Raw genomic sequence first — 12500 nt, 5'->3', positions numbered from 1 at the left:
ACTTTTGGACAATTGGACCGTTAATTGGACCAATTATCTCAGGAGTTAATTATCTCAGAATTACGAGATAATTTTTCATGGGAAATTTTTTTTGCTCTGTTTTTCTGAATTAACGAGTTAATTATCTCAGAATTACGAGAAAAAATTTCATGAGAAAAAAGTTTTTGCTCTGTTTTTCTGAATTAACAAGTTAATTATCTCAGAATTACGAGATAATTTTTCACGAATAAAAAGTTTTTGCTCTGTTTTTCTGAATTAATGACTTAATTATTTAATATTTTTTTCTGAATTAATACATTTTATTTCAAGAAAAAAATTCTTTGACATTTTTTTTGAGATAAGTCATTAATTCAGAAAAACAGAGCAAAAACTTTTTTCCCATGAAAATTTATCTCGTAATTCTGAGATAATTAACTCTTTAATTCAGAAAAACAGAGCAAAAAAAAATTTCCCATGAAAAATGATCTCGTAATTCTGAGATAATTAACTCGTTAAAAACAGAGTAGATTTTTTTCCCTCAAGTGAATGCAATACGCTTCCGTACAAATGTAATGATTAAAAAAAAAAAAAAGTTTTCTATCACAGTATACTCACTACAAAGAACTAGACTACACCACTGTGGTAATATTATAATAAGATCCTCTGCATACGGCAGAAGGGGAGCGAATCTGATCGACTTATGTTGGACATGCGTGCAGAGAGAGACTCAACAAAACAAAGTCACTGGTTTCAGTTTTCACGTTTTCTGGGTCGGTAGAAGCACCGGGACCCGATTACACACATACTCACGGGGTAATGATGTGTCCCCTTGAAAGGCAGTTCTCTCACCTTGATCAGCATGAACTTGTGCATGGGCTCGTACCACTGCAACAGAACCACACTGGACTCCAGCGCACAGCACAGGAACACACAGCCGTTCTGAGCGTTATGAGCTGCACACACACATTTGCACTTTTATTAGTATTATTTTTGAGGCTGATCTGGCTCCACAGTGTGTTCATTTACAGAGCCAGGCGTGATGTGCACGGCGATCGGGATTGGCTCATCTCACCCACTGAACACGTCCGGCATCCCTTTGTGTCTGGAATCTTCGTGCTGATCGCAAACTTCCTGTTATGAGACGGAAAATAACTATTAGACTGTGTGTGTGTGTGTGTGTGTGTGTGTGTGTGTGTGCAACTGTGTCTTTCCTTTATATGGGTCACTCAGTCACAAAGTTCCGTTAAGAGTGATGGACGCTCTGTGTGTGTGTGTGTGTGTGTGGTTTCTCTGTTTTCATGCATGTGTGGTTAGAATCGAACACCTCAGTGCTGCTGCAGCAAGTGTGTGTCACACTGGTTAATGTGCTCCTATTCTTCTATTTTACATGTTCTTAGTTTTGTTTTTGGGTTCACATCAAAAATCACTTTCATTTTCTTATAATATTCATTGCAGCATCAGTTCTTTTCTACTCGATTGGTCAGATGACCCAGTCTGTTGTGATTGGTCTACTCTGCTCTGATTGGTCAGATGACCCAGTCTGTTGTGATTGGTCAACTCTGCTCTGATTGGTCAGATGACCCAGTCTGTTGTGATTGGTCTACTCTGCTCTGATTGGTCAGATGGTCCAGTATGTTGTGATTGGTCAACTCTGCTCTGATTGGTCAGATGACCCAGTCTGATGTGATTGGTCTACTCTGCTCTGATTGGTCAGATGACCCAGTCTGTTGTGATTGGTCTACTCTGCTCTGATTGGTCAGATGGTCCAGTCTGTTGTGATTGGTCTACTCTGCTCTGATTGGTCAGATGACCCAGTCTGTTAGGATTGGTCTACTCTGCTCTGATTGGTCAGATGATCCAGTCTGTTGTGATTGGTCTACTCTGCTCTGATTGGTCAGATGGTCCAGTCTGTTATGATTGGTCAACTCTGCTCTGATTGGTCAGATGATGACCCAGTCTGTTGTGATTGGTCTACTCTGCTCTGATTGGTCAGATGACCCAGTCTGTTGTGATTGGTCTACTCTGCTCTGATTGGTCAGATGGCCCAGTCTGCTGTGATTGGTCAACTCTGCTCTGATTGGTCAGATGACCCAGTATGTTGCGATTGGTCTACTCTGCTCTGATTGGTCTACTCTGCTCTGATTGGTCAGATGACCCAGTATGTTGCGATTGGTCTACTCTGCTCTGATTGGTCAGATGACCCAGTATGTTGCGATTGGTCTACTCTGCTCTGATTGGTCAGATGACCCAGTCTGTTGTGATTGGTCTACTCTGCTCTGATTGGTCAGATGGCCCAGTCTGTTGCGATTGGTCTATTCTGCTCTGATTGGTCTACTCTGCTCTGATTGGTCAGATGACCCAGTCTGTTGTGATTGGTCTACTCTGCTCTGATTGGTCAGATGACCCAGTATGTTGCGATTGGTCTACTCTGCTCTGATTGGTCAGATGACCCAGTATGTTGCGATTGGTCTACTCTGCTCTGATTGGTCTACTCTGCTCTGATTGGTCAGATGACCCAGTATGTTGCGATTGGTCTACTCTGCTCTGATTGGTCTACTCTGCTCTGATTGGTCAGATGACCCAGTCTGTTGTGATTGGTCTACTCTGCTCTGATTGGTCAGATGACCCAGTCTGTTGTGATTGGTCTATTCTGCTCTGATTGGTCAGATGACCCAGTATGTTGCGATTGGTCTACTCTGCTCTGATTGGTCAGATGGCCCATTATGTTGCGATTGGTCTACTCTGCTCTGATTGGTCAGATGACCCAGTCTGTTGTGATTGGTCTACTCTGCTCTGATTGGTCAGATGACCCAGTCTGTTGTGATTGGTCTATTCTGCACTGATTGGTCAGATGACCCAGTCTGTTGTGATTGGTCTACTCTGCTCTGATTGGTCAGATGACCCAGTCTGTTGTGATTGGTCTACTCTGCTCTGATTGGTCAGATGGCTCAGTCTGTTGTGATTGGTCTACTCTGCTCTGATTGGTCAGATGACCCAGTCTGTTGTGATTGGTCTACTCTGCTCTGATTGGTCAGATGGCTCAGTCTGTTGTGATTGGTCTACTCTGCTCTGATTGGTCAGATGACCCAGTCTGTTGTGATTGGTCTACTCTGCTCTGATTGGTCAGATGACCCAGTATGTTGCGATTGGTCTACTCTGCTCTGATTGGTCAGATGGCCCATTATGTTGCGATTGGTCTACTCTGCTCTGATTGGTCAGATGACCCAGTATGTTGCGATTGGTCTACTCTGCTCTGATTGGTCAGATGACCCAGTATGTTGCGATTGGTCTACTCTGCTCTGATTGGTCAGATGACCCAGTATGTTGTGATTGGTCTATTCTGCACTGATTGGTCAGATGACCCAGTCTGTTGTGATTGGTCTACTCTGCTCTGATTGGTCAGATGACCCAGTCTGTTGTGATTGGTCTACTCTGCTCTGATTGGTCAGATGACCCAGTATGTTGCGATTGGTCTATTCTGCACTGATTGGTCAGATGACTCAGTCTGTTGCGATTGGTCTACTCTGCTCTGATTGGTCAGATGACCCAGTCTGTTGTGATTGGTCTACTCTGCTCTGATTGGTCAGATGACCCAGTCTGTTGTGATTGGTCTATTCTGCACTGATTGGTCAGATGACCCAGTATGTTGCGATTGGTCTACTCTGCTCTGATTGGTCAGATGACCCAGTATGTTGCGATTGGTCTACTCTGCTCTGATTGGTCAGATGACCCAGTATGTTGCGATTGGTCTACTCTGCTCTGATTGGTCAGATGACCCAGTCTGTTGTGATTGGTCTACTCTGCTCTGATTGGTCAGATTACCCAGTCTGTTGTGATTGGTCTACTCTGCTCTGATTGGTCAGATTACCCAGTCTGTTGTGATTGGTCTACTCTGCTCTGATTGGTCAGATGGCCCATTATGTTGCGATTGGTCTACTCTGCTCTGATTGGTCAGATGACCCAGTCTGTTGTGATTGGTCTACTCTGCTCTGATTGGTCAGATGACCCAGTCTGTTGTGATTGGTCTATTCTGCACTGATTGGTCAGATGACCCAGTATGTTGCGATTGGTCTACTCTGCTCTGATTGGTCAGATGACCCAGTATGTTGCGATTGGTCTACTCTGCTCTGATTGATCAGATGACCCAGTATGTTGTGATTGGTCTACTCTGCTCTGATTGGTCAGATGACCCAGTATGTTGCGATTGGTCTACTCTGCTCTGATTGGTCAGATGACCCAGTATGTTGCGATTGGTCTACTCTGCTCTGATTGGTCAGATGACCCAGTATGTTGCGATTGGTCTACTCTGCTCTGATTGGTCAGATGACCCAGTATGTTGCGATTGGTCTACTCTGCTCTGATTGGTCAGATGGCCCATTATGTTGCGATTGGTCTACTCTGCTCTGATTGGTCAGATGACCCAGTATGTTGTGATTGGTCTACTCTGCTCTGATTGGTCAGATGACCCAGTCTGTTGTGATTGGTCTACTCTGCTCTGATTGGTCAGATGACCCAGTATGTTGCGATTGGTCTACTCTGCTCTGATTGGTCAGATGACCCAGTATGTTGCGATTGGTCTACTCTGCTCTGATTGGTCTACTCTGCTCTGATTGGTCAGATGACCCAGTCTGTTGTGATTGGTCTACTCTGCTCTGATTGGTCAGATGGCTCAGTCTGTTGTGATTGGTCTACTCTGCTCTGATTGGTCAGATGACCCAGTCTGTTGTGATTGGTCTATTCTGCACTGATTGGTCAGATGACCCAGTATGTTGCGATTGGTCTACTCTGCTCTGATTGGTCTACTCTGCTCTGATTGGTCAGATGACCCAGTCTGTTGTGATTGGTCTACTCTGCTCTGATTGGTCAGATGGCTCAGTCTGTTGTGATTGGTCTACTCTGCTCTGATTGGTCAGATGACCCAGTCTGTTGTGATTGGTCTATTCTGCTCTGATTGGTCAGATGACCCAGTATGTTGCGATTGGTCTACTCTGCTCTGATTGGTCAGATGACCCAGTATGTTGCGATTGGTCTACTCTGCTCTGATTGGTCAGATGACCCAGTCTGTTGTGATTGGTCTACTCTGCTCTGATTGGTCAGATGGCTCAGTCTGTTGTGATTGGTCTACTCTGCTCTGATTGGTCAGATGACCCAGTCTGTTGTGATTGGTCTACTCTGCTCTGATTGGTCAGATGGCTCAGTCTGTTGTGATTGGTCTACTCTGCTCTGATTGGTCAGATGACCCAGTCTGTTGTGATTGGTCTATTCTGCACTGATTGGTCAGATGACCCAGTATGTTGCGATTGGTCTACTCTGCTCTGATTGGTCTACTCTGCTCTGATTGGTCAGATGACCCAGTCTGTTGTGATTGGTCTACTCTGCTCTGATTGGTCAGATGGCTCAGTCTGTTGTGATTGGTCTACTCTGCTCTGATTGGTCAGATGACCCAGTCTGTTGTGATTGGTCTATTCTGCTCTGATTGGTCAGATGACCCAGTATGTTGCGATTGGTCTACTCTGCTCTGATTGGTCAGATGACCCAGTATGTTGCGATTGGTCTACTCTGCTCTGATTGGTCAGATGACCCAGTCTGTTGTGATTGGTCTACTCTGCTCTGATTGGTCAGATGGCTCAGTCTGTTGTGATTGGTCTACTCTGCTCTGATTGGTCAGATGACCCAGTCTGTTGTGATTGGTCTACTCTGCTCTGATTGGTCAGATGGCTCAGTCTGTTGTGATTGGTCTACTCTGCTCTGATTGGTCAGATGACCCAGTCTGTTGTGATTGGTCTATTCTGCACTGATTGGTCAGATGACCCAGTATGTTGCGATTGGTCTACTCTGCTCTGATTGGTCAGATGACCCAGTATGTTGCGATTGGTCTACTCTGCTCTGATTGGTCAGATGACCCAGTATGTTGCGATTGGTCTACTCTGCTCTGATTGGTCAGATGACCCAGTATGTTGCGATTGGTCTACTCTGCTCTGATTGGTCAGATGACCCAGTATGTTGCGATTGGTCTACTCTGCTCTGATTGGTCAGATGACCCAGTATGTTGCGATTGGTCTACTCTGCTCTGATTGGTCAGATGACCCAGTCTGTTGTGATTGGTCTACTCTGCTCTGATTGGTCAGATGACCCAGTCTGTTGTGAATGTGATTGGTCTACTCTGCTCTGATTGGTCAACCAAACTCTTCCAGTCTACAACTACAGTAGGGCGGGGCAAAGGAGACGCTGTTGAGCCAATGAAAACCACAAGCTAGCCAATTATGCCAATTATGCAAATTAGTTCTAAACCTACACAGGTTCCGCAGGAAGTGAGACTGGAATTACTGACGACTCGTTTAATGCAGTTCAGAATAGCTTCTGTCATTTAGGAGAACTGATCTGTGAAACTTTGCAGACCTTTTACAGTCACAAACAGCAGTATTACACACTGCACGGAAGGGAATATCGGACAAAGCATAATATGGGCACTGTAATCATTTAAATGCATATGATGTAACAAAAGGAGGCAGTTACCGTGGCAACAGTCTGTGTGTGGGCAAAGCCACTATGCGGTGCTCTCTGCGTGTGTGTTCGTACAGCTCCTTCAGCGCGTGCGAGTGCAGCTGCGAGGACTTCCCTGTTACACACATCAACCACTCTATCTGTCAGTCACTGCCAACACGTTTACCACTGTCAAGCTGCAGTGTATTGTGTCCACATTCCAGCACATGAGAAAAATCATGCTTTGGTAAATCATAATTATGACATAAAAAGTAGAAATTATGACATACAAAGTCTAAATTATGTTTTTATGATTATGTACGTCAATTACTTTTTACATCATAATTATGATGCTTTTTATTCCTCTTTATGCTTTTTATTCCATAATTGCACCATTTTATGTCATAATTTCTACTTTTCGTCTCATTATTTTTATTTATTATGTTAAAATTTAGACTTTTTGACATAATCTGATCAAAAGTTCAATTTTAATATCATAATTAGGACATTTAACGTCAAAAGTCTGACTTAAAACATTGTAATTTTAACTTTTTATGTCATAATTATGACTTTTTAAATCTGAATATTTAATTAGGACTTTTCAAGTCAAAACCTTTTCAAGTCACAATTTCACCTTTTTTTGTCATAATTATGACTTAGTAGCGTAATTATGACTTAGTTGCATAATTGCAACTTTTTCATAATGTAAATGTCATAATTTAGAATTTTTTATATAATCTGACTTTTTATGTCAATTTTGGACTTATCACAATTAGGAATTTTTGTGTTAAAAATTTGACTTAAAACGTCGTAATTTTACCTTTTTATTTTATAACTATGACTTTTTAGTGTCTGAATTTCAAAGTATGTCAATATCCACATTAATATCATAATCAGGAATTTTTAAGTAAAAATGTAAACTTTTTATGTCGCAATTTTACCCTTTTTATGTAAAAATTATGACTTTTTTGTCAATTTAAACTCAATACACATGACTTCTTAAGTCTGAATTTTGAATGAATCAATATAAATTTAAGTAAATTTTGGCTTTATTATCATTAGGACTTTTTAAGTCAAATTTTTTCTCTCACAACAGTAAGTCATAATTTCACCTTTTTGTCATAATTATGACTTAGTATGTCAGTTTTGACTTTTAACATCACAATTATGACTTTTTAAGTCAAAATTATATGACTAAAATCTTAATATCACTTTTTTATGTCATAATTTAGACTTTTTGTCATTTGTCATTTACAAAATGCATGCTATTGTTTTTCTTAAGTGGCAGAAACGGTCTTCCATCTGTATTGTATAAAGCGCTACATAAATGAAGGTGATTGACATGCAGGTTCCCATGATCTCTATCTGATTGTTCCTCACCTGAGACGGACATTAAGACGTTCCCGATGGTGTAAACCCACACACACTTTCCCAGAAACAGCTGAGAGAGAGAGAGAGAGAGAGAGAGAATCAGAGAAGCATCAGAACGAGCTGCAAGTGTCATCAGGAATGTGTGTGTGTGTGTGTGTGTGTTTGAGTCTCTCACCAGCTCCATGGTGGGCTCAGACCCGTTGAGGTTTAGTGTGAAGATGCCCTCATCGGCCCCAAAAATCAGGTGTAGATCTAAGACAGAGAGCAGGAGTGTTACTGAGGGTCTCGGGTCAGAACACACCCCAGAAGAAGCTGGAGGACGCGTACCTTTAGTGACGGGATGCTCCCATGAGGTCGAGCAGTTCAGCTTTAGAGGACAGCCGTGGAAAACCTTCCTGAACACGATCTGCTCATCATCAACACACACACACACACACACACACACACACACACACACACACACACACACACACACACACACACACACACACACACACACACACACACACACACACACACACACACACACACACACACACACACACACGCACGCACACACACACACACACACACACACACGCGCACACACACGCGCACACACACAACATAATATAACACTGTGACTTATATAATGCAACTAACATCAAGCATCAATCAATTATTATCAAAAATGTATAAAAATATAATCAATATCAATTATATTTATCAATTATTATGAAATATGATAATTCATGTTTGACATAATTCTTGAATGTAATGCAATTTAATTTAACCATTTAAATTATTTGTCATTTAATTTTAGAAATAATTAATTATTATAACATTCAGAAATATTGTAATTATTTATAAATTGTATTATTTTATATTAAAAAGTTATTTTATATATAATTATTTATATAAAAATGATTTCTCTCAATAATTTAATGTAGTTTAATTTGAACTTTTAAATTATACATGATTTAAGAATCATTTGGCAATATTAGATTTAAACTTAATTTAAATAATTATTATAACATTCAGAAATATTTGACAACATTTCTGAATTTAATAATATCATTTTCTCTCAGCAATGCAATTTAATTTAAACTTTTAAATGATTTATAATTGAATTTAAGTAATAATTAAATTATTATTTGACAATATTAATAATAAATATTTGACAATATTTCTAAATGGGATCATATTTATTCTCTCAATAATGTAATGATTTAATTAAAACGTTTAAATTATATGATTTAAACATTTAATTAATTAAACATTTAATTATTTTAATATTCAGAAACATGTCAATATTTCTGAATTTAATAATAATATTTTTTTTTCTCAACAATTCAATGTAATTGAAATTAAACTTTTAAATTAATATAACATTCAGAAATATTTTACAATATTTCAGAATTTAATAATATTTCTCTCTTTCAAAAATGCAATGTAATTAAATTTAAACCTTTAATTTAATTGAATAAATTATCATAACATTCAAAAATATTTGACAATATATTTAATATGATTAAATAATTTAATTATTATAATATTCTAAAATATTTTACAATATTTCTGAATTTACTAATATTATTTCATTGCAATTAAATTTAAACTTTTAACTTAAAAAATGTAATAATATTTGTTGTCTCAAACTGCAGTTTTTCCCGGTGCAGGCCGTATTCCCGGAGAAGCCGGTCGAACACGTACCGGTGGTTTCCTGATCACTGGACACACACTCTGGACCGGATCCTGAACGAGAGCGAGAAACACACACACAGTCAGACGCTGTAAACCACTTCCTGAGCGCGAGAGCATGAAGCACGAAACCGAGACTCTTGCAGATGCAGAGCAGGAGATCGAGACACTGATCACACACACACACTCACACAGGAAAATAACAGTCTTGCTGGAGATTAAACACACACTTCCTAAACTCTAACAACACCTTAAAAGTAATAAAACACTTGAATTGAAAGAATTGACTCTGACTTTAAACCGGAGAATTATGATCAATATCCCGTCAAATATATTGCGGCCACGGATCAAAAAAAAAAAAAAAAAAAAAAAAAATGTAAACACTAATGTAAAAATATATTGCAAAAACTGAAGAAAAAAAAAGAATGCCAAATGATCAGAATAGAAAAGTCTGTGGTCACGTGATATAAGCGTGATAATAACAAGAACAAGCATGAATAAAAACTTTAAAGCTGCAGTCCGTAGCTTTTTTGGGTTAAAAATTAACCAAAATATTTTTTTGAGCAAGTACATAACCAGCCAGTGTTCATAACTCTCTGCTTGCCGTAGCTCAATTCAACAGCAAGCTTGTCATAATGTTTATAATTCCAGTGGTAGCGGTGGATTTGCGTCATTACGTCACATAAAGAAGAGTCTCGGCTAGTCACATCTGTACACATAAACACACACACACACACACACACACACACACACACACCTGTGGAGCTTGTCTTCTTCTTCTGTCTTTCTTCGGCGGCAGTTCAGGAGGAAGAAGCACCAGTGGAGGATCAGTGTGAAAACTGGAGAACGCAGACGGATCTACACACACACACACACACACACACACACACACACACACACACACACACACACACACACACACACACACACACACACACACACACACACACACACACACACACACACACACACACACACACACACACACACACACACACACACACACACACACATGCGCGCTGTTACACAGGTGGATCATGAGCAGTGTTGTGTTACAAGTTATGTAATCAGATTACTTTTTCATGTAACCAGTAAAGTTACTTAAAATTTACAAAATATCGAAGTTACTTTTTTAAATACTAATGTGTACGGAGCGCGTGCCTGGGACGGGTCGTGTGTGTGTGTGTGTGTGTGTGAGACACTCACTTGAGTTGACGTTGCGTACGGAGCGTGGGCGTGGGACGGGTCGAGTGTGTGTTTGTGTGTGTGTGTGTGTGTGTGTGTGTGTGTGTGTGTGTGTGTGTGTGTGTGTGTGTGTGAGACACTCACCTGAGTTGACGTTGCGTACGGAGCGTGGGCGTGGGACGGGTCGAGTGTGTGTGTGTGTGTGTGTGTGTGTGTGTGTGAGACACTCACCTGAGTTGACGTTGCGTACGGAGCGTGGGCGTGGGATGGGTCGAGTGTGTGTGTGTGTGTGTGTGTGTGTGTGTGTGTGTGTGTGTGTGTGAGACACTCACCTGAGTTGACGTTGCGTACGGAGCGTGGGCGTGGGACGGGTCGAGTGTGTGTGTGTGTCCCGCTGGACGTCCTGAACAGTGGCGTCGGGATGCAGACGGCCAGAGCTTTACTGTGATCCTCGTCCGCGGTCACACTCTCCTCTGAACTCGTGCGGGGCTTCGGCTGCTCACACACACATTCATATACACACACTTTCTTAAAGCTAAATATATCAGCAATTAGTCAACATTTTAGTCTTTTTATGAATTTATTTTCATATTTATGATGAATTATATATTTCAACATTTTAGCATTTTTATGAATTTATTTTCATATTTATTATATAAACTATATATTTCAACATTTTAGCCTTTAATTAACTTATTGTAATATTTATGATGAATTATACATTTAACATTTTATACTTTTTTTTAAATGTATTTTCATTTATATGATTAATCATATATTTCAACATTTGAGAAAAAAAAAACATTTTTATTATAGAAAGTATATATTTAAACATTTTAGCCTTTTTATGATTTTTTTCATATTTATGATGTGATTTATATATTTAAATATTTTAGCCTTTTTATGATTTTTTTTCATATTTATGATTAATTATATATTTCAACATTGTAGCATTTTTTATGAATGTATTTTCATATATATGGTGAATTATATATTTTGACATTTTAGCATTTTTATGAATATATTTTCTTATTTATTATATGAATTAGATATCTCAACATCTTAGACTTGTTATTATTTATTTCATATTTATGATATGAATGATATATTTTAACATTTTTGCCTTTTTTATTAATTTATTTTCATCAGATATATATATTATTATTATAATTTTTTACATATGTATATGTTTCCCCATATTTCAGGTCTTACTGTGTTTTTTATATATATTTGTTACATTATAGTGCTGAGCATGAATCACAGGATTTAACAGGGTTGTAAGCGTTTAATGTTCCGCTGGAATGTAACGTTTCTTCTGAAGTCTTTAATGATCTTACTTTAGGAGGAAGAGGAGGAGGAGCTTCATCGCTGTACTTCAGTGTGCTACTAAACAGAGAAGACTCGTCAGATCATTCATAACTCATCAACAGACTGATGTGTGTGTGTGTGTGTGTGTGTGTGTGTGTGTGTGTGTGTGTGTGTGTGTGTGTGTGTGTGTGTGTGTGTGATTATTGCTGAAGTACCTCAGTGAATGACTGGCAGGTCTGTGGGTGGAGAAGAGGATTAAAGACATGATTAATAACCACAGACACAATCACACATGCATGACGCTTATGGCGAATCAGTAAAATGAACAATGGAATTATGATGAACAATTAACAAAACATGTAAAAAAAAAAAAAAATTTACAAAACATGTTCCGAGAGTGGATTTAATCTCAGCTAAAATCATAATTAGTTCCCTGAAAAAAGCTGTTATTGTTGTTATTGTTAATTAAAACTTGTAGAAATCAATGAAAAATC

At 39.2% G+C, this 12500-nt stretch overlaps 1 protein-coding gene across 2 annotated transcripts in view; it reads right to left on the bottom strand.

Moving 5' to 3' along the window:
- The window catches only part of map4k1 (mitogen-activated protein kinase kinase kinase kinase 1), a 61737-nt gene that overhangs the window by 8711 nt on the left and 40526 nt on the right, over positions 1 to 12500 (bottom strand). Inside the window, exons 17-27 of one of the 2 annotated variants that reach the window (XM_079611059.1) lie at positions 12222 to 12242; positions 12036 to 12084; positions 11031 to 11193; positions 10271 to 10371; positions 9526 to 9567; positions 8161 to 8239; positions 8009 to 8085; positions 7843 to 7903; positions 6496 to 6598; positions 1052 to 1110; positions 829 to 932 (exon numbers count right to left, since the gene is read on the bottom strand). In XM_079611059.1, the coding sequence (XP_079467185.1) occupies positions 829 to 932; positions 1052 to 1110; positions 6496 to 6598; positions 7843 to 7903; positions 8009 to 8085; positions 8161 to 8239; positions 9526 to 9567; positions 10271 to 10371; positions 11031 to 11193; positions 12036 to 12084; positions 12222 to 12242 (859 nt within the window). The remainder of the gene's footprint in view (positions 1 to 828; positions 933 to 1051; positions 1111 to 6495; positions 6599 to 7842; positions 7904 to 8008; positions 8086 to 8160; positions 8240 to 9525; positions 9568 to 10270; positions 10372 to 11030; positions 11194 to 12035; positions 12085 to 12221; positions 12243 to 12500) is intronic. The other variant, XM_079611060.1, reaches the window with a different exon arrangement.

The sequence above is a fragment of the Phoxinus phoxinus genome, assembly GCF_949152265.1.
Source record: "Phoxinus phoxinus genome assembly, chromosome: 4".
NCBI lineage: Eukaryota > Metazoa > Chordata > Actinopteri > Cypriniformes > Leuciscidae > Phoxinus > Phoxinus phoxinus.
Note: the sequence above shows the minus strand (reverse complement) of the source record. Positions and strands in the feature narration are given on the sequence as shown.